The sequence below is a fragment of the Alexandromys fortis genome, unplaced genomic scaffold, assembly GCF_014885135.2.
Source record: "Alexandromys fortis isolate MF-2015 unplaced genomic scaffold, M_Fortis_MF-2015_v1.1 scaffold_16, whole genome shotgun sequence".
Taxonomy (NCBI): domain Eukaryota; kingdom Metazoa; phylum Chordata; class Mammalia; order Rodentia; family Cricetidae; genus Alexandromys; species Alexandromys fortis.
Genome location: NW_026067893.1, coordinates 11,363,087 through 11,387,443, shown reverse-complemented (window position 1 = coordinate 11,387,443; position 24,357 = coordinate 11,363,087). Strand labels below are relative to the sequence as shown.

Sequence of the window (24,357 nt, the reverse complement as noted above, 5' to 3'; positions counted from 1 at the left end):
GGCCTGTGTTCTGACTGTGCATTTATCTATTCTGGGTGTTTCACATAAATGGAGTCAAAAAATATGTGACCTACTGTGCCTGGCCTGTTTCCACTGCTCATAATATTTTAAGGTTCATCCATATTATAGCATGTATCAATACTCCATTTCCTTTTATGGCTGAGTAATGTTCTGTGGGGTACCACAGTTTGCTTAGCCATTCATCCATTGATGAACTCTTGGGCTATTTTCATATGTATTGATCATATTTTGTGAGTAGTGCTTCTATGAACAACATGAATATGTGTTGGTTTATCTGCTCTTTATTTGTTTAGTTGCATATACATGAGTGAAATTTTTATTTATTTTTGTTTTCTGTTTTTGAAGTTATGTGTATTTGTGTGTGTGTAGATTTCCATGTTTGAGGGACTATGTGTTTGTTCAAGTACATATGTATATGTGTCTTTGTATGTATTTGGGGCCAAGGGTCCATTCATAAAGTTATTCTTCAGGAGTCAACCAACTTAACTTTTGAATGAGTCTCTTACTGGGACCTGAACCCACTGATTTGTCTAGACGGGCAGTCCAGCAAGCTCCATGGCTCTTCTCGTCTCTGCCTTTCCAGTGGGGGAGTACAAGTGCACACCACCATTCCTAGTCTTTTCTACATGAGTTTTGCAAATCAGACACGGGCCCTACTTTGCCATATGATCTATCTCTCCAACCTGGGAATGGAATTTTTGTGTGGTATTTGTATTGACCATGGAGTAGGCTTGTAACCTTTCCCCTCATTGGACATAGGATTGGCTAATGAACTTGGCCATTGGATTCAGGATGACTTGTGTCCCTGGTGAACAGAAGCAGTAAAAGGTTTTCTTCACATCTGGTGGCCCTCCTCTCCATCTAATGGCTCTGCAGAGAGGCCAGACTCTAGGATTATGTGTGCAGATACCATGAACAGAGCCATACTGCATGTGGAACTTCTTTGAAAAATAGTCACTTTGACACACTGTGCAGAAAAGGAAGGTGGGAATTTCCCAGCTGCCCGGAGCTTACATGTTCCCTGTAACACAAGCAGGTAGCTGTGAGTTCTACATGTTGCTGTCATCAGCATCTGAAGTGCTGATGGACAATTAATAGAGCTTTCTTAGAGGTGGGGTCCTTTGGATATGGCTTCACAGTATAGAGTAGAAAGAGGAGTTTCTAGGGCTAGGAATGAGCTCTTAGCAGTGGTTAGTCTAGGTGGGAAAGCAGGAGATTTGGTAAATAGAACTGGGTGGTTCTTCCCTCTAATGTTCCTGGGACAAAGGGAAAGAAAGCTCTGTTGGAGCCAGTGTAAGAAGTCACATCAGAGCCGTGCTATAGAATTTGGTCTCGGCCTGGCACTATGAATGCCAAGCATATCACAGCATCCTGGTCCTTTCATGTGTGGTGGGCATCTTCTACTAGGGTGGCCATCAATCTTCACTCTCTTGATTATCTCCATCTTGGCCATGTCTTCTGTGTGGCACCTCTTCTTACCCTAGCTGACTTTGCTTTGTCCACATCTTCATACATCATAACTATACGGAAACACGATGAAGCCTGGATATACAACAGACCCCCCCATATGCGTTTGTGAGTGTTTCTAATATTTATTCTCTCTCCTTGGCCCCAAGCCACAGCAGTGGTTGTAGGAAGCATTGTGGCTTTAATCTTAGAGTTGAGAAAAACTAAAACCCAGCAGTCAGGGGACTAAGTGAGTGATAGAAGGGGTTTACAGTCTTCTCACTCATCTTTTTATTTTTGGTGCCTAGTGTTCATCATAGGCAGAGCCAAAATAAATACATATAAGTCCTTTGGTCCAGTGCAGGGTTGAATGGCCAGATGAAAACGCACAGTCTGTGCTATCCCAGTTCCATAGTGATGAGATTCGGTATGGTTTGGGTTTACTCTGGGCTGATCCTTCACACTAGAAACATCCAAATAAGTTCCCAGGAGTATGGTGAATTCCATTAGAGTAAGATGACTAACTCAGGTAGAAGTAGGGGATGGCAGGGGAGCTCCTGAGTGCAGCTGGATCAGTTAAGAGAACTTTCTATTCATCTCTTCTCTTGCCTCTCCTGATAGCCTGGCGGGGGCAGGAAAGTCCTGTGTGTGTTCACCTCAAATGCATTGTCAAGGACACGTTCTGGCCCTTTGCTGTGGGATTAGACCCTTTAAAAAAAAACCCTTGTTAGGAAGGGGGAGGGGAGGAAGAAAGCAAGGTGAAATGTAATTTCCTCTTTAATATAGACTGTCATTTAATCTAATATTATAGAAAATGATTAGATCTTAAAAACCTATAAATTACATTTGACAACTCTCTGGTGTGCCTCTGCCTTCCCTTTTGGCAATTATACATGGCGACAGTGGGTTGTGGCAGCTAGGAGCACTCTGAATGCAGGGTGTTTATTGGCTCTTAATGAGAAGTGATTAATCTAAATCACCATAGGGGTGGATCCTTTGCCGAGCTCTGGAATCACAAGTGGCAGTTGGACCTTGTGACAAATGGGTTTCTGTGTACCTAACAACAACAAAAGTTAGCGAAGGTATGTATGGTGGTGTTTTCTTTTCTTTTCTTTTCTTTTCTTGTGTAGGGAGGAAAGGAAGCAACACACACACATACACACACGCACGCACGCACGCACGCACGCAGTACACACACATAAACATACACCCAGGCTGAGACCAGTCACCGGGGTAGATAGAAACCTGCAGCCTGTGGATGCTTGTCTGTCTGGTAACTTCTGTATTCCCTCTCTGGCCTCTTTCCACCTCCGCGGCAGAGACAGCTGCAGCTCGTGTTATGTCTTTACCTGGAGGGTCCTTTTCCCGTTTATTACTGTTATTGTGGTTTTTCTCTTCCCTGCTAGTCTGGGGACCACCTGGCATGGGATGATGGATCATTACAGGGAGTACCTGCCTGGCAAAATTGCTACCTCCTCATCCCCCACCCCCACCCTTCTGTTTCACATTGAGAAAGAGAGGAAACAACCCCACATAGCGAAATCATTGTGAAACCCAACATGAAAAAGGCACACGTACACACTAGTCCAGAATGCGGAAGGGATGGTCCCATAGGAGTAGGATGCCAGTGGGCAGGGTGGCACAGGGGCACCTGCGGAGAGTGAGCTACGGGGCAGGACATCCTCCTTCCTCCTGCTGCTGCTCTTTCCTGCCTCTGTTTTCACTTACCTTCTCGTCTTTGTCCAGCTTTGTCCTCTTTCTCCTTCACGGTGCCACTGATACTGAGCACAGCAAGAAGGCTAAAGGCACTTAACTCAGGAGGTAAAGCAGAGTCTGAGCTTGCTTCTTGATCTTGGATAGAAGTTGTAACTTCTAGTAAACTGCAAGTCCCAATGTTTCCTTTGCGGAAGAGGGGGGTGGTAGGCAAATCTGAGGTTTCCTCACGATGTCCTGATCTCCAAGACCTGAAGTATGTCAGCTTATGAGACAAGGTAAAATGCAAGCTCTGGGTGTAATATTTGTTGTGGATCAGTTAGCCTTCACTGGGCAACAGTCTGGATTATCAGATAACCACGAGTGTCTTTGGACGTGGGAGAGAGGATGGGGGAGAGCAGTGTCCATGAGAAGCATGACAGACACTGGACTGGGCAGACTGTACCTGAATTTGAAGAGAGGGGCAGGCTTGGAGCCAAGAAACACAGCAGTCTGTAAAGCTAGGAAAACAGACTCTCCTTGAGGCCCTCTCAGCAAGGTAGCCTAATGGACACTTAGATTTCATCCATACCTGGTTAAACCTCTGTGCTTCAGATATGTAAGATATTTAAATCACATAATTTATGATGATTCGTTATAACAATGCCAGGGAACCGGTGCGGGGCCACCATAAACTAAACACGGCCTACCATAATTTACTTCCGATTTGAAATCCCATCAGTGTGGTTGTGTAAGATACTGAGGACTTGGGGGAAGTGATTACGTCCTAAAGGTAGCACCCTACAAAAGGGCTTGCTTGGCATCCTCTTCGGAGGGGTCACAGTGAACCTGATCTTGAGTTTTCCAGCCTCAGTAACTCTGAGGAAGGAGTAGTAGTCTCCTAGTCTCTGGTATGTTACAGGATTCTACTCAGACAGAGAGGGGTGAGAATGCCTCCCTGCCTTCCTCAGAGTAGAGGAGGGTTAAAGGAGAGAGGAGCCACAAAAAACCTCGGGAGGAACGTCAAAGGCTCCGATTATATATAACCAGGTACAAGCATGAGGGTGTGTGTAGTGGGGGCCCTGAGCTGTGGACAGAGAGCACAGACCTACCAAGGTCTATAAACAAGGGTCAGCCGGTGACATAATCTGTCTTCTTTTCTTTTACATGTTTGGGGAGTGAAATGTCTCTCCTCTGGGAGAAGGGATCAGCATCTCCTGGGGTGTCTTTTTCTGGTGGGGAATATTGGATCAAAGTATGGATGCAGCACACAGTGACCCTAGCTCTAGATTCTTGCATTCGGCTGTGTGCGGGGACTCTCTACACCCTGCAGGCTGTAGATGGAATGCATCGTTGAACTCTGATGTGATATGGTTCCTAGGAGAGACAGTGCTCTAGAACTAACTTTGACCTCACAGCTAACTGGAATAGAGTTTTCAGCTACATAGAACAGGTGACGTCTGAGCATGAACACTCGCTCCCTGATTGCTGCCTCTGTCATAACCAAGAGCTCATTCTAACTCTCCTAAGTCCAGTAACCTTTCCGAATATCTAGTTACATCCCCCCTCCCCACCACATAGTCCAAATTAGAGGATTCTCTAGAGAATTAAAGATTCCCCTGGAGAAACAGGGTAGCAGGTGACCTTATGAAAGTCACCACTCCTTCCTCTCTTTGTTCCCAGCTGTTTATGAGATGAGCTGAAGAGAGTCCCACTAAATAAATACTGTATCAGTAGCAATCTGCCATTCTTAAATTAGCCAGAAGAGATACTGTGCAATTAATTTCCGTCTACCATCCCCTGTGCGCCCAGATCTTTTCAGCATCTCCCTCCCACACAGCTTCAACAAGATGCTTGTAATAGAAGTTTGTTTTGTGGTGGACAATAGACATGCTGGCTGGCATTTTTTTTTTATCATTTTTCTATCTCCATTGCCTTTCTGGTTTGAGGCTTTAAATTGCACTTGTAATTCTGAGCTCCCATTGTGACCCCAGACATATGTGGTAGCAATTTGGATGCTTGAAATAGCAAACACCTCAGACTGGGTTGATTCAACTCATCAGCTGTTTCTCAAAACCAAATATGCCCAGCTCCACACCTATGTCTGCAACAAAGTCATACCGAGCACACACCTTCTGTCCAGCTGAACTCACTCCTCAGACTCTCAGCCTGAATCCAGGAGCACACATTTGGGCTTGTATCTTCCTTTTGTGCAACTGACCAGCAAAAAACTCTAGGTCAAACTAAACTAAAACATCAAAAATAAGTAAAATTACTTCTAAACCAATTTTGTCTCCTTTTTATTCATTTTTCTTCAAATTGTAGAACTTCTTTTTCCTTCTCCCCTGAGGTTAGCCTTGCTTTTATTAAATATTGGAAATATATCTTGCTGAGAAATAATGTTCCTAGGAATCTATCCAGTTCTCCATGTCAGTCTCTGACAGGAGAGGAGTGGATGGGACCATTGGGTGCCATTTAATGCAAGTGGACCTGATCCACCCAGGCTAGCAGAGAGACAGCACCTCTAATCAAAGTGTTCCAAGTTTTTACGGGCTGGAACTTGTTTTCTTGCCTAGAACAGTGATAAACCAGAAATACCCACCTTTGGGCTTTCTAATAAATGAATGGTATTAGCAGAGAATGTCAGAATAAGCTGATCATCTCTAAAACCTTGCAGGAGCCCGATAGTTGAACTAGTGAGGACACAAAGAGGGCAGGATGGAAAATAGCCAAGACTGACTTGAGACGGGTCTGGCATGTCATTGGGATTTTCAGAACAGGGAGATGGGATTGGAGCCTTTGGGAAAGGGGGAATGGAACAGTCAGAGCTGAACTTGCATGGAGTAGGTAAGGAAGTTTGGGGAGCTAGAGGTCAAAGTGGAAGATAATTGGGTTCAGGAGAGGGACCAGAAGCATCACTCTCTGAGTGATGAGGTGACTATACACAGGGGGACTCTCAACTGCCCTGCACTGTGAGCAGCATGTGTTCATGACATTGGCTAGCTGGTAGTAAACAAGAAAGCATAGCACAGTATTGTTTATAACACTGAAAATTGGGAGAACAGAGTTTTGGTATGTATGTGCGTGTGTGTGTGTGCGCGCGCGTGTGCACACATGTGTGCATGTGCATGACAATGAACAATTTCAGAAAATAAAAATAAAATAGTCATGATCTCGCTGCTCAAGGATAACCATGCTTAACATGTACATGTTTTTCACTAAGTGATTTATATAGATACACCTACACAAAGTGTAAACAATTTTCACAAAACTGAGATTCTGCTTCATGTATGACCAGTCTGCTTTTCATGCACTTTCAAAACATGGTTCTCTTCTGTGTGCCATGAAACTGTTTGAATTCATGTTTAATAGCTGTGTAATATTCCACTAAATGGATTTGCTATACTTTATTTATTCATAGTCCTATCAAATATCTGGGTTATTTCCAATTCCATATTATTATAAATAACATAAGATGAACATACAGGTGCATAAACCTTTTATTGGGTCTCTGATGGTTTCCTTGGACAGAATCCTAGAATAGAATTTTCAGGGTCAAAGAAATGAATATTTATGAGGCTTGTTCCATACTGCGTGACCAGGCCACCTTATACTTGAATCAACACGGCCTGCCCACCTAGTTCACTCTCAGCCTCTGTTGTGGTCACTAATATACTCCTTGGTGCTAGTTTTAATGGTCAAATCTCTGTCGTTATTTCCCCTCTGCTCACAGGAACACATAGTGGAAGCCCGAGGGTAACAAAACCTATCTACTATGTTTGTTTTATTCCTGTGAGTGTATTTTAAACTAATTTTAATGTTTGCATACAAACTAGTGGATCATGGCCTGTTCCTAAACATATCTAGCTATTTTTACACTTTTATACCCACACACATTTGTTCTTATGATAAAGTTCAGCTTATACATTAAGCACAGTAAGAGATTGTTAATAACCAAGGATGCAGTAGAACAATTGCAACGACTTAGTGTCTGCCTTGGGGCTGTAACTAAGTAAAATAGTGATGAGCTGAACGGAAGTATCAAAACACCTAGACAGTTGATCTGTTAGCCATGAGTACCATAGGGCTAATGAGTGTGGATATTTACATATGTATAAATACATACATATATATATGTGTGTGTGTGTAGATATGTAGATATATATACGTACATACAAATACACACACATCCACAGCATGGACACTGTGGACAAAAGGATGGCTCAGATGTTGGATAGAATAGAGTCAGATAATTTGAGATTTCACTGTACTCTTCAGAGTGGTGTTCTGTTTGCTTCTGGAATTTTCCATCTAATATTTTTGGATGGCCACTTAACTCAGGCAGTTGAAACCATGGAAAGGACAAATGAAGAAAAGGGAAGACTGAGGAAGAATAGACTCACATTTTAACGACTTTTAGCTGCATTTGATGTAATTGAACACCATCTTGCCAGGTGCTTTATTTTTGTAGGTTCAAGAGTGCCCCATTGTATGAGTTCTCCCTTCAGAAGCCCCTCCTTACTACTTTTTGCTCCATAAAACTCCTTTTTCTATCTGGACTCATCTCTGCTTGCTGCCATGGTGACTGCAGATGCCACTGCTTGGTTCTGTTCAGATGCAGCTGCCATGGTGACTGCAGATGCCACTGCTTGGTCCTGTTCAGATACAGCTGCCATGGTGACTGCAGATGCACACTGCTTGGTCCTGTGTAGACGCAGATCCCCTAACGTCATTTCTGCAGGCCAGCCCACTCTCCTAAATATGATCCTTCTGCATCTTCCTCTAACACCCCATTTGAATATAAATTAGACATATCAAACCAACTCCATCTTGTCAAAGTCTTCGAGCTAGTCCTCCTCTGGCTTTCCTGCTTCAAAAGTCCTAATTCCATCTTTTATTTCCTCTTTCATTTTTCTTCAGGTTCAAAAATCCACAAATCTGGACAATTTCCAATACTATAAGTATTCCAGTATTATAATTAAACCAAGATTTATGTAGAAATTAAGAACCTTTTCATGTATCGTGCTTCTTCCTTTAACACTTCATGTATTGGCTTACTAGTTGTAAGCAAACTATTTGGGATTTTCATTTATTAACTACAGAGAATCTGCCCACCTCTTGGCACCTTTGCACTGCATTGTGGTACGGAGCCCTTCTCGGTCTTCTTTAGTCCTTCCCTGCCTGATATTTCCCACCATCGGCTGCTCTCTGTTCAACATGATACCCAGAGTAAAGGAATTAAAATACAAGTGCTTTTAAAAATACGGAATATATGTATTTATTTATTTTTGTGTGCCTATGTGCTAAGGGGTTACTTGCCATTGGTATGCAGGTAGAAGCCAGAGCTAACTTTCAGCTGTGGGTTCTCTCATTTGACTTTGGGTTTTGAGAGTTGACCTCAGTCCTTAGGATCATGTAGCAAGTATTTTGAGCTATTGACTTATCTCATCATCTTTTTCTTTACTTGCTTTACTGGTTGGTGCTTTGTTAAGTGATGCTCTTGTTAAATCCTATAGGACAATTAGGCTTAATACAATTACACTATATTGGGACAGAAACTGGGGAGTTGTAATCTTGGTGAATAAAACAACATATACAATGATACCAGGTAAAAGAGATTATATGTAAGCCTAAGTATATGTTGACGTTCTATCTTTAAAATTTATTTCTAGTTTGCAGAGTTTAGTCATAATTGAACATAAACATACATATAAGCAACTCTCAGCCCAGTTCCTCAACCGGCACTACTGACATTCAATGATTGACAGTTTGTGTTGGGTAATCTTTATTGTTTGTGGTCTGTGCATTGTCACGTGGTTACCAGCATCCCTGATCCCTTCCAGCCAGATATCAGAAACTTCTCTCAAGACAGCTTTTGCAGTTGAAATATCTGCACGCTCTGTTTCCCTTATCTCTGTATGGAGAATTACCATTGAAGGCTGTGCAAGAAAAGAGCCAGAGAAGGGGAATATCTGCATAGAATCTGCGTGTGTGAAAGTCTATCCTCAGCAACATAGCAATTACATCGTGTGCTTTGGGGGTCAGTTATGCTACCATCTCTCTTACACTCTTCGCAAGTCTATATTGGTATCATTTCCTTTCCTTATTGATCACTAAATGCACTAAGGGTCTACCATTAGGAGTCAATTGCATAGTAAATCATAGCATCCCTCTTTTTCTGTTAGGAGAATAGTCTGCTTTCTCCTGTTCTGAACTCTTCTCAGAACACAGAACAGAGTTGTTTCCTGGATTTGGGGGACATCAGGGTAGAATGAGAGACAGAGTGTTTAGCTTTCACCACTTGCATAGGTTGCATTAGAGAGAAACATAGACTAGGTAATTGAATAGTAACGTTTGTGGTGATGTTGTTAGACTCAGCCAGGAGCTTGATTCCTGTTTTCCACCTGCATCTTTTACAATTTGGAATGCACACTTAGGGCCGATGTTGTTCAGCTTTCCCAGAGTTGCCCTGTAAAAGGCATTATAAACAAGAAACGGAAGGTGTTGCAGCATTTGTGTGTTGGTGAACGCCAAAGCTTCAGTCTCACTCATGTGAAGCCCAGGCAGTTCATTTATAGTGGATGGGATGGTCGAATCCTTAGAGACTAGATGCCCAAGACTGTCACCAATAAGGCATTGGTATGTTTCAGACCACCATGGACTACGCCCTCTCAGGGTGAGATGAAAGTGGCCCTTTAAAGTAACAATTGTATTGAGCAAACTGACATCCCACTGGTTTTCATTCATAGCAGAAGCAATGTTGCTATTTCCTAGTAGTATATAGAAAATTATTATTCAGTCATGCAAAAATAGATCTAAATTAATGTCAAATCCATTATGTGCTGTTTTCTTTTCGATTCTTCTAAATTTTTAGTTATGATGAATTCACCCCCCCCACACACACACCACAGACATAAAGAGAAAATTTTACCTGCTTAACAAATGCCCAAGACTGTCTCCCATACATCATTGTATAATACAGCGTTGTTAATATGTGCACACTCCTGCTCTTCAGATCTCTAGAATTTTCCTTCTTACAGTGCTAGAACTTTTTATACTTTGGAAGGCAACACCTTGGCTCCTCCCTTTCTTCCCCCTACATATGCATTGGCATAGAGCTGTTCCCCAGATCACTTCTATCATATCCAGTCTCGTTTTCCTCCCTTCTGGTCTTAATTGTACATTTGTCATGGGTTATTTACACATAAAGATGTTATATCTTTCGTGGTCCTGTGCCTTGCACTCTGCTGGGCTCCTTTATGCTTTTCTCATTTAATCCTGTAATCAACACTCTGGTGGGGGTCCATTAATATCTCCTCCTCCTGGAGACGAGAAAGGTTGAAAAATTCAGTAACTTCCTCGTGTTTTCAAGTGAGGTAAAAAACTGAACATTCGCATTAAAGACATCTACACCCAGAGTCTATCCCATTAATAATTTGATAACCTAGCTCCCATTCCTTCTCCAATATCCATTGCACATCTGTTTTTGTTTTTAGACAGAGTTTCACGTGGCCCAGGCTGGTCTCAATCCCTCTGTAATTGAGATGACCTTGAACTCCTGATTCTCAGGCCTCTGTCTTCTATGTGGTAGATTATAGGAATGAATCACACTGCCCAGCTCCCCAGTGCAGATTTTATGTAAGGATAAGCTGGATAGCGAATCAAAGCAGAAGGAAGCAAAAGCAAAACAAGACCCAAGAAAGCCCTCCACGGGTTTTCCCTCCACCCTGTCCCTTTCACATTGTCAAAACTACAAAAACACAGAATGCACACAATCTCAACAGCCCCCGCTGCAGCTTCTGGGCCTGCACACTAACAATTACGAACGGAGAGGCGAAGATGCTCCGCTCCTTTGCTTCTGCAGAGCCTGCCTCTCTTACCCTTACCAAGAGTCTCACGGCTAGTTCATAAATGCATAGTCTACGGATTATTTAATTGGAATGCTGTTAAAAATCCCTCCGAGGACTGATGCAGACTTTCAATTCGACAGGATCGTTTCCACTCCTTGTACCTCTCTCATTACACCACTTAATGCTTTGACCCCATAGAACTTTGGATGGAAACCTTCACTTAACAATAAAATTTGTGTGGCATGATATTATTTCCTCTATATATTTGGCATAATGATGTGTAAAGCACAGTTTACCCTGAGGCTTAACTCAGGACACAGCATTTCCTGGCTTACTTGTGTTAGTAGTATGTTCTCGTTTTTCCCAGCACCAACAGGTAACATTGTGTGTTGATTTTTATTTGATTCTTATTAATTGAGTTCTTGTCCTCTAGGTCAGAGGTAGAAAGTGAGTTCTAGGAGTAAGGGTTTCTTAAGGCTACTGTTATTTTTTTCAGTGAATTTTGTAGACATGTTTTAAGAAAGCACGGAGACATGTTTTAAGAAAGCACGGAGGACTCGGTGTGTGTTCTGGGGAGCTGGCAGGATTGCAGGACTTCAGGGCATAGTGAGGCTGTCTTTTCAAGCTTCAGTTTCCTTATGTGCAAAGTGCAATAACCACACTTGTTTCATGGGAATTATGTGAGGTTTGGATAAACTGTCAGGTGACATTCCTTGCACTGGTTAAAAGTGTAGGCTACATTTCCCAGTTCTTTCATTCTTCTCAGAAAGCAGGATTGAGACATCGGAGCCATGAAAGAGACAAAGCTGCAGAGATCCAAGTATATAAAAGGTTTTTGGAAGAGCAAGTCAGAGAAAGGTTGCAATAAAAATGTACTCTTGCAAACAGAAGTTCTGTAAAAGCCCTGCACCCTGTCAATATGCCTTATTATATGTACATTGATTTCTATAGCTAGACACTCTACCTCTGAGCTATCCCTCCTAAATTCATTTCTATATATATATACACACACACACATATGTGTATCAGGGTCTGTGCACATGTTAGTGTTGGTGTGTACACCTCTGTGTGTGTACATCATGTGCGTATGTGTGCAAACATGAGTACACACAGAAAGAGAAAGAGAATTCATTGTACAAGATATTTGATGGCAAATTTTATACAGAGTGTTGTAACTCATGGGGTATAAAATAAAGTCCATTGAGGATGGTGGCCTTATCTTCTAATTAAAATCATAGGCATGGAGCTTTTTATTTCTGCATAAAATAAGCAGTTTAATTCTTCTGTGCCAGGGATGATGACTTCCTTTCACAATGCATGACCAACCCAGTGGGTTGATACCGTGTGCTGTGAGGAAACTAGTTATTATGAGACCATCGTTCTTTCCTGGTTACCTATGCTCTCGGACTCTACAAGCCCTGCAAGTATCTCTCCTAGTGTCCTCTTACAGCCCCGCCCTCCCATCAGGTCCCCTGTCCCTTTAGAGTTCACAGGAGGAAGAGACTGCTGTGTGTCTACTAGTCCGTACAAGAGCTTTGCCCTGAATTTTCACATATGAACGAAAAGGTTATTGAACTGCATCCATTAAAAAAAAATCGTGCTTATAACTAATGATGTCTTATCTCAATTATGTCAAAGCAAGTATTTGAGAAAAAGCCTGATCTTATTTTGGAAGGAGGGAAGGGACAAAAGAGAAAAAGAATTGTGAATCTCAGCAATTAAAAGACCCCTTCAAAAGCTTGCTTTTAAAAAGCATGCTAGTTAACAGTTTTATTTAACAAAACATAGACAGGGGTTTTCTTTTGTTTTTTTTTTGTTTGTTTGTTTTTGTTTCTGTTTTTTTAAACTTTTTTTGTTGTTGTTATTCAGTCCCCATGTTTTACACCATGTAATGTTAACCTGAACAATGGTTGGCCATACACCACAAGGGTAGAATTTAGTAGGAGATAGATATGCTTGCTCAGTCAGTCACTCTGCAAACAATAGCAACTTGTGGAAGTTTTTGACTGAGTCAGTTTTCTTACTGTGAATAATCGCAACGATCAGGGAGAAAACAGATTCGATGTTGGGATTCAGCCAGAAGTCAGTCCACAGGCGGTGGCAGAGGCATGTCCCACACTATTAAGAGTACCACATAAAAGTCTGGCCTGGCCGTACATGCTTGGTAACTGCAGTACTCGGAAAGGGACACAGGAGGATTCTGGGAGATCACTGGCCAGGTATCCTATCCAAAACAGTGAGATTTCTGTTCATTGAGCAACCCTGTCTCAAAACCTAATATAAGAGATACAAAATGTCTGTCCTCTGCATGCAGGGGACAGGGCACACCCTCCAACTTTACCTATAACATACACACACACACACACACACACACGACAGACACACACCACTCAAAAGATAAGACTGGATTTAGGAGGAGAATGAGAAAAAGAAGACAGACATCAATGCTGGCACACTCCTTCTTATGAGTGGCTGTGGAAATACTGAGTAGCTGAGAGTGGCGGGGCCTGAAGTACCACTATGGGGTGTTTTGTATTCTAGGTTTTCTGAGTAGAGTATCAAAGCGGAGAACTGTGGATGGCTGTGCTTACAGTCCCGAAACTAAGATCGAGTCTGGGATGAGTGATGCTCATTTGGGGACTTAATGTGTGCTAGAAGATGCCAACTGAAAAGAGAAGGAAAGGAACAGAGAATAAAAGTAGTAATGAGTAATAGAGATCACAGTCACATTAAAAGGAAAAGTCAAGCAAAGTCCGACGTTCAAAAGATGAGAAGGAAGATCAGATGAATGTGGTGTTCCAGAAAGAGATTCCTTCAGAAAGGACAGAAAAAGTCGCCAAATACTAAAGAGTGTCAGTGTCTGTCCAATGGCCTTAAGCACCACAAAGGCAACCATTTCCGAGTTAGTAAATGCCATCCAAGCACTCTGGGTAGGAGCTGAACCACCTTGGACAGAAAGTTAAATAGTCGAAGCAATGCCTTGGTCAAGAGCACAGTTCACATTCTGATCATGAGCCTAGCCTTTAAAGGCTGAGCCACGGCTGCATCAGGTGTGTTAGCCGGAACAGTGCTGGAGAGCTCACCTGGGGCTGAGGATGAGGGAGAACTGGTTCACTGACCCCACCACCGAGACTCAGAAGCAGGGCTACAAGTTTGCCCTTCCCAACATCCACTGATCTGGGAGGTGCTGGAGCTCGTGAAGGGGCTGGTCCAGCAAACCCAAAACTGCAGAATCTCCATGACATAAGGCAACAACAGGACAGCCAAGAGGGGTCCAAGTGAGGGCCTAGTGTGGCTAGTGGAGCAGGAACCAGAGGCCTCAAACCAGACCGATGACTTGTTGTAGTGATCACTTGCAGATACGATGTATGGACTGGAAGCGTATATTTGCGACTCACCGTGTTATACTACAACGTCCATGACGAGATTTTTCTTTTCTTTTAAATTTTATTTGACCTAGGGGGAGTTGGCTTCAAGGGCAGAGGATGGATTCAAAGCAATAGGGAGGTGAGTGGGATCAGGATGCAAAATATGAAATCCACAAAGAATAAACAAAAAGTTAAAATAGAAAACAAAACAAACAAAGAAAGAAACGCAACTTATATCATGTGTTGAAGGGTACTTTGGGTAATGTCAGACTCAAGTTAATATTGAAAAAACCAAGACTCCCACAGTTTAAGAGCTTCCCCATGCCACAATACGTATAAGACTTTTGAGATGCAAACTTTCCTGATGCCAAAGCCTTTGGATCATCCTGCTTCTCTACTTTGCTTGGGTGTCAACCCCAGGGCAGCAGTATTTCCTAAAGGACCTCTGTGGATTTGTGCTTTGGGCAATTTCTCTAACAAAGGTATCGTTGAGTTAGAACTAGTGTCAAAGGATGGAGGACCATCATTCCTGTGCTCATCACTTCGAAGATTAATTAATACGAACTGAAACCTCCTTTCGTATGTAGACCTAGACTCACACCCTATTCCAGCTCAGTAAATCTGGGGAGAAAGGAACAATGTGTATTATTCATGCTCATTCCACCCTACTAATCCCGTCCTTACTTCCGCCTCTGCTTTGTCATTAGATCATGCTTCTCAGCGATCCGGAGATGGAGAGCAGTATACTGATCAGCTCAGATGAAGGGGCAACTTACCAGAAATACCGGCTCACCTTCTACATCCAGAGCCTGCTCTTCCACCCCAAGCAGGAGGACTGGGTGCTGGCCTACAGCTTGGACCAGAAGGTGAACAAACACTGCTCATGTTTATAAGTTGTTGCCTGGGGTCTCCTCTGTGAAAAGTACTTGTTTGTTCTGCTTAGATTTTGGAGAGAATTGGTGACATTTCATTATTCCAACCATGTTGGTTTTGTCTTTGGCAATAAACTTTGCTTTCTTACTCTTCAGTGTCAAAATATATAGGGGTAGGTGTGTGTGTGTTCATATATGTTATTGGCAATATTTATTTTTCATTCATAGTCTTATAATGACTTCCTCTAACATTTAATCACTTTACTTTCTTTTCTAAGTCACTGTGAGGTTGGGAAGGGGGGTGTCATCACTGTGGTTTTGTAGTGACACCCTCTAACAAAGGTGCAGGAGTCAGTGTTCTTGTCCGTCCTCTTCCATCTTTGAGCTGGGGGAGCTAGAGTGAGAATGACTACTGTCAGGTTCTGTATCTAGGGTGCATTCCATCATACTCTGCTGTCTTGATTTGGTGAAATTTTAGTATACCCTTGCTTTCTAGGGGTGTAAGGGAAGCGTCAAGAAAGTCTCTGGTATTTTCTGAAAATAAATTAAATGTAGTGGCCCCAGAGCACTTCTCTTTCAACCTGAAAATCCATGTGTTCTGCTATGTACCTGACATTGCCTCCGACATGCTTCAGAAACTTCAACATACCTTATAAAGAACTCCTGATCTTTATCTGCTACTGAAGCACGATTAATAAAACTCAGAGACAGATATTGGGGTTCAACCTGAAGGTCAGAAGCCACTGGCTTTTTACCTTGACCTCAGTTCAAAAATGGTGGTCCTGCCTCCAGGAAACTTCAGCATGAGACTGAGAGCTGTTTCCTCCCATTTTATAATCCTCTCCAGTTCTGGGATTAAGGGCGTGCACCACTACTGCCTGGTTTCTATGGCAAGCTAGTGTGGCTACTGAGATTAAAGGTGTGTCATTGCTGCCTGGTCTCTAAGGCTGGCTCGTGTGGCTGTTTTACTTTTCTCACATTCAGGCAAACTTTATTTATTAAATAAATAAATAACTTGTATTTATTAAAATACAAATGAAATGCCACTACACACTATTGCTGGCTGTCATCTAGTATTCTCCAATTTAGCTGCAGCATAAGAAGCTGGGCTGCATCTTTTCCTTAATTTCTTCTTCCCAATTTGTAAGGTCGGATCTACTGTTTTGCCTTGTTGCTGAATGTCTGCTAGGTGACTCCATCATTGAATGGATGTTTAAATGCTGCAGAACTGAACCTATTATATTTGTTCAACTTATATTTCATAATAGAGACTACATTATTCTCATCCTATTTCCTATCACCTCCCAGGACCTTAGTTCATATGCCAACTGTTTATGCAATAATATTATGGGATCAGTCAGTCAAAGGAAAAAGATAATTGCAAGAACTATCTCGCATAGAGATAGTCACAGAATAGTCCAGATGAAATTGTTTCTTCTCTCTGCTCTCCAAGGACCTGAAACAGTTGCTCTTCAGTATCTACTTTAAATATGTGGCGGTGAATATGTGTGTGTGATGTCAGCACCTTTAAACAATAATTTCAACATAACCTTTGCATCTCTCGTTAGCAGAACCTCATGGTGGGCACCAGGTGCTTAGTGCAATCCCCTGAGGATCCCCGCATGACATTTGCAGAGCTCAAGCCATTGCAAATATGTTTCTTTCATGGCATCAAGTGGATATTGTGTGAAAGACTTAGCCAAATGTCAGGCAGTCTGTGAGCTTCGATGCTTAGTGTAGCCAGAAGATTTGAAGCTATATTGAAAGAAAAATAAATTACTTGGATGTTGTTAAACAGCTGGTTGGTAATTCATTTAGATGAAGCCCAAAGCACTTAAAGTATATTTTAACAGAGGCAAGCTAGGTTAGAGGCAACAGACCCCTCACACCAAGAGGTCGTTAAAGCAAATGCACTATGTCTCGTGTTATCCCCTGTGTCCTTTTCCTCCATTTCCACAGCACCAGGAATTTCAGGGGCATTGCTCATGGAGTATGCTTGTGGATGTAATGCCTCCAAGATATTCTCAGACTTGATGACTTTTTTTTCCCCCTCAGAATAAATATTTGTAACATGGCAGCGGGTGTTGATGGATTTTCCTAATCACACCGCACATTTCCAGATATGTTATTCCTTCGGTACTTTTTCTTGTTGACACGTTCTGCTGAAAGTGGCTGACTATTCTACCACGGCTTCTATCAAGTCCGTGGCCATTCTTCCTTTGAATAAATGGCACGCTGAGGGACGTGAAGCCCCTGGCAACATTTGCAGAGGCGGCATAAAACACCTCTCCCTGTCTATGCGGGGGAGTTTTTTTTTCCTTTATTTTGATTGGTAATGTAGTGGTCTAGAGTCCAGAAGAGTGATGCTCTGTCTGTGCAGTAGCAAATGAAGATACCAGGGTAGCTGGGATTGATATACAAACGTGCTGTTTCAGGCTAGGGCTCTCTCTGGTGTGCATGCGTGGAGGCAGCTGTTTTCTTCTAGGGAAAATGAAAAGTGCTGGCATTAAGGTAACTGCAAGCATCACAGGGAGATGTTTGTGGTGAGAGTGAATCGATGTTTCCATTATTGTGCCTTTGATGAAATGCACTAGCAATTTCTTTAGAATCAGTAAGGCTATCTCCTTACGTTGTATGTATTACAAAAGATCTAATTGAATGATATTTTAAAGGGATGATATCCAATTGCTTTACTTTTCAAGCTGATGCCCCAGAGCTGCAGAAGACTTGCTAGCAGATCTAATTTGGAAAAAAAAAGGCACTGATGGAAAAATCATGAGGCCTTTGCTTCTTCCTTCAAAGTCTTTTCTGCTTCCAGAGGAGCAGGGCTGGGGCTCTTGACCAATTCCTTTTGCTTTTTGCATTTTGAGCTATCCACTTCTTCCTAATTCTTTTGCCAGCTCCTGCTGTGGCCTCCCTATAGACTCTCCTACCCCCTTGCATTTTGAAATAAAAGGCCTCAGTACTTAGGAAACACTCAGGATTCATTCCTGGCGATAGGAATCTTTGGAGGTATTTTATAGCAAGCTTTGAGGTTGAGGAAATGAAAGGCAGTAGTAAATCATAGTTGTCCAGATGGAAATGATAAAAGCAAGGCTACTTCCGTCCTCTCATCTCGCAAACAGGCTTCCTTTTCGTGGGATGCTGTGTTGTCTTGTAAGGGATAGGTTCCATCCTTCTACCAGCCTGCTTCTCCATTTTTAGCTAAGACAGTTTATATTGTGTTCCTTTGGTTTAGCTGGAAGGCCCAATAATCTTACTAAAATAGCATTTTTGAAGGAGTTTGAGATAGATTTTGAAGACGGGGGCTTGTAGAACTAGCTGCTGTCCTCGTTTTATAGAAGCCGCATGTCTAAACATACCTCAGGCTGACAAGGGGCTCAGTGTGGTTCCTTCAAAAATGGGCACATGCTTTGTATTCACAGATGCATAGCCCCCTGGCATGGGGACGCACTCATTGTGGGGGAGAGTTAAAAATAGACATTTTTTTTCTGCATGGGGATCAGGATTGCAAAGCTTCTATGACTATCTTTGTGGCGAGATGAAATTAGCCAATTCAGCTTGTTTGGGAGTTCGGAAATGAAGAATCCAAAGAGATTTCAGATTCCATTGTTTTCAGGCACTTTGGGACTATACTCATCTAGAATTGCTGACATTTCAACGTGAAAAGCACTTTCTTAAATATTACCCAAGGTAATGAAAATTAACTGTTACAGTATTTGGGAGCTGGCATGAAACTAAGGAGTTTCTCCACCCACTTTCTTCCTCTCTCCGCACCCACTCCTTCTCTCTCTCTCTCTCTCTCTCTCTCTCTCTCTCTCTCTCGTGTGTGTGTGTGCACGAAGATCAGAGAGATTGCCTCCTCAATTGCTCTCCACTTTATTTTTAAAACAAGATCTCTTCATCGAACCTGCAGTGACCATTACTGCTAGAGTGGTTGGTCACGGAGCTCTGTGGCCCCTCCTATATCCACGGCCCCACCTACCTACAGCTAGGTTTAAAAATGACCTGTGGTCACACCTGGCTTCCACGGTTAGCTTTACTGAGCTTTTGCTTGAAGCTGACTGCTGAACTCAGGTCATCATGTTGGCACAGCAAGCACACAGCAACAACACCCACTGAGGCATATTCCCAGTGCTTGCTAATATGATACTTTCTTAGTATAAATTATATTAACTAATTAAGTAATGTTAGGGGGGTCAATACAAGGGTTTCATGTATGCAGGGCAAGCATCTAATCATCTGAATTACATCCAGACACTCTGATTTTCATTTTAATTGATCAATAATCCATTAATAATTACAGCACAGTGTGAATCTCAATGTGTATACTTCTAGTCTATTGATTAAGTCAAGGCATTTAGCATATCTACCTCTTTCAGAGCTAAGATTTCTATCCTAGTGAATGACAGGTTTTCTGGATCACCCCTTCTCAGCCACAAAGTAGCTGCTGGATCGAGGAGCTGTTTGAGCAGCGGATGCAGCTTTAGGCACAATGATGCTAATGTGAGTATTGGTGCAGAGCGTGCATGTCCCATGCAAACTTTGCCAATTGGACCATACCTGTGGTTGCTATGCCAGGTCAGGAGAAGGTCCTGGAGAATTCGATGATAGCTGTGTTGTTGTGCAGGGCTTCAAAATTCAAAAGGAAATTTAAAGTTGTGCTTCTGGAATGTGGGATACAAATGAAGCTGTGCCTTTCATTTATATTCTCATTCTAAACCCTCAGATTAAAATGTAATTGTATTCAGATCCTTCGGGATTAGTAGGTGATGATAACTTCCTCAGTAGCCATTGGCAGAAACCGGCTTTGTGTCTCTGCATCTGGTGGGGATAAAGCTGTTGAGGATTAGCTGGGAATGGCCGTGGTTTTGAAGCTTGTCATCCATGGAATAGAAATAGACCAAAAGACATTTTTTATTTAAAGAAAAATTTGGCGTTTTCATTAGACCATCTCCTATTCTCATAAAAATGGATTTGTGTATCATTTAAGACAAAGAAAAGCCCATTAACATAGTCACCTATTACAGGGGCACTGTTTGTACAGTGTTTTCATCGGGGCAGCAGGGGTGTGCCCACTGTATCCTGGGTTGTGGAACAGTCACCGAGTGACTGAGAGACACAGTTCAAGATACCCTGTGGAATTAAAAAGTTTTCATCAATCTATCTGACCTGAATTCTGAGTGATAAAACTGGATTAATGTAATTGCCATGGTGGTACAGAAAAAACCCTGATTAGTACCAACCTCCAGCTGTTAATGCTCACGAGAATGCAATTAACTCGGAACAACCTTCGGCACAATTGCAGATCCAGTGGCCTGGGTCCTTCCCAGCCTGTCACTTTATATCAACTCCCAGATTTGCGAGTCAGTGCGTCTGCTTTTAGGTATGCGTGTGTTCTCGCTTGCTATTCTATTGCTCTGAGAAACGCCATGGCCAAAAGAACTTGAGGAGGAGAGGGCTAATCTCATCTTACTAGGTACAGAGAAGCCAAGACAGGAACCTAAGACAGGAACTTGAGACATAAACAGCAGAAGAACACCGCTTTCTGGCTTGTTGCCTCTAACTTGCCCAGCTACCTTCCATATACAGTCCAGGCCCACTTGCCTGGATATGACCCTGCCCACAGTTAAGTGTCCTTCTTAACACCAATTAGAAATTAAGACAATATCTCACTAGTATTCAATAGACCAATCTGATGGAAGAAAAAATGAGGTATCCCCATCCCCTTCTCAGATGTGTCTAGGCTGTATCAAGCTGATGCTGTAACGTAACCAGCTCATCATTTAAGGAGCCTGACCTATTCCTTAAGAGAAAAAGAGTGTTTAGTAAAATAATGAAAGAAATAACCCAGCATTCTTTGCCACTATTCCTATGGAGATGTAAGTAAAAATGTACTTACTGCAGATAGAGAATTAATGACAGGCCAGAATCACAATACTGCCGTGGTCCACTTGGTGAAACAGTGAGCTCACTGTGGTTACATACAGAAGAATGAGTGATGGGTTTGTTATAGGAGCATGGACATCATTAAATAAAAGCCCATTCTAGCATAGGCGATGACCTGCAAAATTTCAGCCCTTGATTCTCTGCACGAATTGCATGCAGTTCAATAGGTCAGAGTTTTTTCTAGGCAGATGATCTGGTCTGAATCCTCTCGGCAGTCTTTACTGCTTATATAACTTGGGGATTAAGGTGCCTTATTCATCTAGTCAGTTTCAGGGGCTTCCTGAGACTTGGGAGTTGTTTACTTCCTGAGTTTTCTGAAGCTTCCCTCCAGAACTCAGAGAACACAGCTGCACAGCACCCAGATAGGTAATAATTCCTTTTCTCCCGTGGTAGAAATTTAATCATAGGGCATTTATAATCTTGGGAGGTGGCTATAGTTTCAGGGACACCAGGAAGCTCAATTTTTTTAGTCTTCTCTGTATTCTTCTTCATGCTTTCTCATAGACTGACACTATGTGTATGTATGTGCTGATTCTGTGTGCTCGTGTTGTTACCCTAACTCAACCCTGTTATTTAATACCCTCACCACGGACTTCTAGTTTTCTAGCAGGACTCAGTGATGCTGCTAGTCCCTCTCTGTCTTTAAGCTTTTGTCCTCCTGTCCAGGCAATATCTTTTATTCACGCTCTGCTCTCCGCCTGCATTTTAACCGCTCACTCTGGTATGACAGTACCTGACTGTTGAAACGAGGATCATGAATTTAAAGTCAATGATAATTTACACACAGAGACAAGTGTGTTGGGCCTCCTGAATAAACAGTATCCCCCTCCCCCCCCACGAATCCAGATCCCTGTTCAAAAAACACCACCCGACTCTCCTAACTTCACGTGTTCCTTTTCCCTCACTGTCTTCTGCCCTCCGCAGGGGCTGTTATCAGATCAGTTTCTAATGTATCATGCAGATGACTTTCAGCTGGTTACATTTATGATGGAACAGTCAAAAGACACGTTCCTCAAAAGAAAATTTAGAAGGCTAAAGTCAGGGAAACGATATAGAAGAAGAAATGCTTTAGGGAGAAACATCCAATATCAACAAATATAGAGAATTAGATCTCACCACATGCAGCATTTATTGTTATTGAGCTGACCCAGCAGATCTAGAGAATTCTTGAGGAAATGTGGTGATAATTTGTTTGTGATCTAACAAATAGAGCGTGCCTGAAGATCAGAGAAGCAGAGCAGCCAGCCACTAGTTCTTACGTCTACCAAATCCAGAGACCAAATGGGGTATTCTGTCTTGCAAGTCCCCAGACCGAATCCTGAGCTCCTGTCTCTTCCCATCTAATAATCCTCTCTTTGTCCAGCAATATCCCTTCTTGTCTCTATCTCTAGTGTTAGGATTAAAGGCATGTAACTCCCTCCCAAGTACTGGTATTAAAGGTGTGAGCTCTGTTTCTCTTTTAGACAGATTCAGTCTCGTGTAGCCCAGGGTGGCCTTGAACATACAGAGACCCATCTGCCTCAGTCTCCCGAGAGCTGGGATTAAAGGTGTGTGCCACCACTGCCTGGCCTGTATGGCTAACTAGTGTGGCTAGCTCTACACTCCGACCTTCTGATGTCCATTTAAAATGAACAAGCTTCATTTTTAAAGATATATTGCTTTCTACACCAGTGCTGGCACACTTGTGGTGGGACTCTTATCCCAAAATAATATCTATTGGCTTTAAATGACTTTGCTTCCTGGAAAATATCTTGGTAAACTTACCATGAGACATACACATATTCATAATTTGATACTATTTGAAACATTGACATGAAGTTTTAGGTTTAATACTTATCAAAATCATTTATAATGTACAAAATGGGTAGAAACACAATAAATGCTCCACATGAAGAAACTTTAAGTTATAGTAAATGCTCTTGATGTCCTGATATACAGCCATTAATTCAATGATAATAACCATGTGATATTGTAGATTTACATTTATGCCTAATATATATGCATATATGTGCATGTGTTGGAGTACATCAAATATATAAGTGTAATAATACATGGTAAAAAAGTACTTTTAAAAATGAGTATGGAACAAATATGGCAGAGAGAAAGGAAGGGAAGAGAAGGGAGGAGGGAAGGAGGAACAGAAAAAGAAAAGGGTGGGAGAGGAATAGAGGAAGAAAAGGCAGGAAGAAGGACTTTAGATTTTAGAATTATAAGGTTAGGACTAGGTTCCAATTCTCTTCTTCTATGAAGATTAATCCAAAGTCAATCCTTGGAATTAAATTTTAGTTGTCAGGCTTGGTAGCTACCTCACTCATTTCCAAAATTACTGAGGAGCATTTGGTAGTTGCTAGCTACTGCGGAAGAGAGAATTCTCCTTCTCTGATTTGAGGCTGTGGCTACTGGTCATTTTCCCATAATGCAGTTGATGACCCCATACTTATGAACCTCTGGACACCACTAATTGACTTTAATGGGCTGTTATTAAAAAAAATTGTGAGATTACAAGGGGGAATATGGAGAGAGTTGAAGGAGTGTGTGTGTTGGAAATGGTGCTATTTCATTGTAAACACATGTCTGTAGCCTTCCAAGAATAAGAAAAATGTAATAAAAATTAAATTAAAATGGAAAGAAATATTCCCAAATAGCAATGGGGTTTGTTAGTAATGGGATAGTAGTTATAGAGTTTCAAATAGAATTTGTTTTCCAAATTTTCTCCAATTCCATTAGACTGCATTTATAATTAGAAGTGTCTGAAGGGTAATCTTCCAGGTAGAGTTCATTCATGCCAAGTATAAGGTAGCACTATTAGAAAGGGATTCAGGTGTATATAGGGCTGATTTAGGTGAAATCAGTTGAAATAGGTATTTAAATCCATTCACCAGAGGCACTACGCTGTAGCAGTTTCCCGACTTCAGAATGTACTCAGCCCAAAGCCTGTCTTCCCTCTAGCTTTGTTTCTCACTATGATCCTTTAGAACCGTGAAGCTAGAGAAAAGATTTTTTTTCCTCAAGAAAAACTGTGCTCTTGTTGGACAGAAGCTCAATCTATATTATTTACAACTCAGACACAAATATAGGCTTTATTATTTAGAAGGCATCCACTATAGAGAGATGTTAAGGAAGTCATTTATTCTGATAGTGTTTTGGAAGAATATTCCA

At 42.0% G+C, this 24,357-nt stretch overlaps 1 protein-coding gene across 1 annotated transcript in view; it reads left to right on the top strand.

The window, feature by feature from the left end:
• The first annotated feature begins 15,087 nt into the window (after nucleotides 1-15,087).
• The window catches only part of Sorcs3 (sortilin related VPS10 domain containing receptor 3), a 278,227-nt gene continuing 268,957 nt past the window's right edge, over nucleotides 15,088-24,357 (top strand). Inside the window, exon 1 of the mRNA XM_050146022.1 lies at nucleotides 15,088-15,243. Coding sequence (XP_050001979.1) covers nucleotides 15,088-15,243 — 156 coding nt within the window. The remainder of the gene's footprint in view (nucleotides 15,244-24,357) is intronic.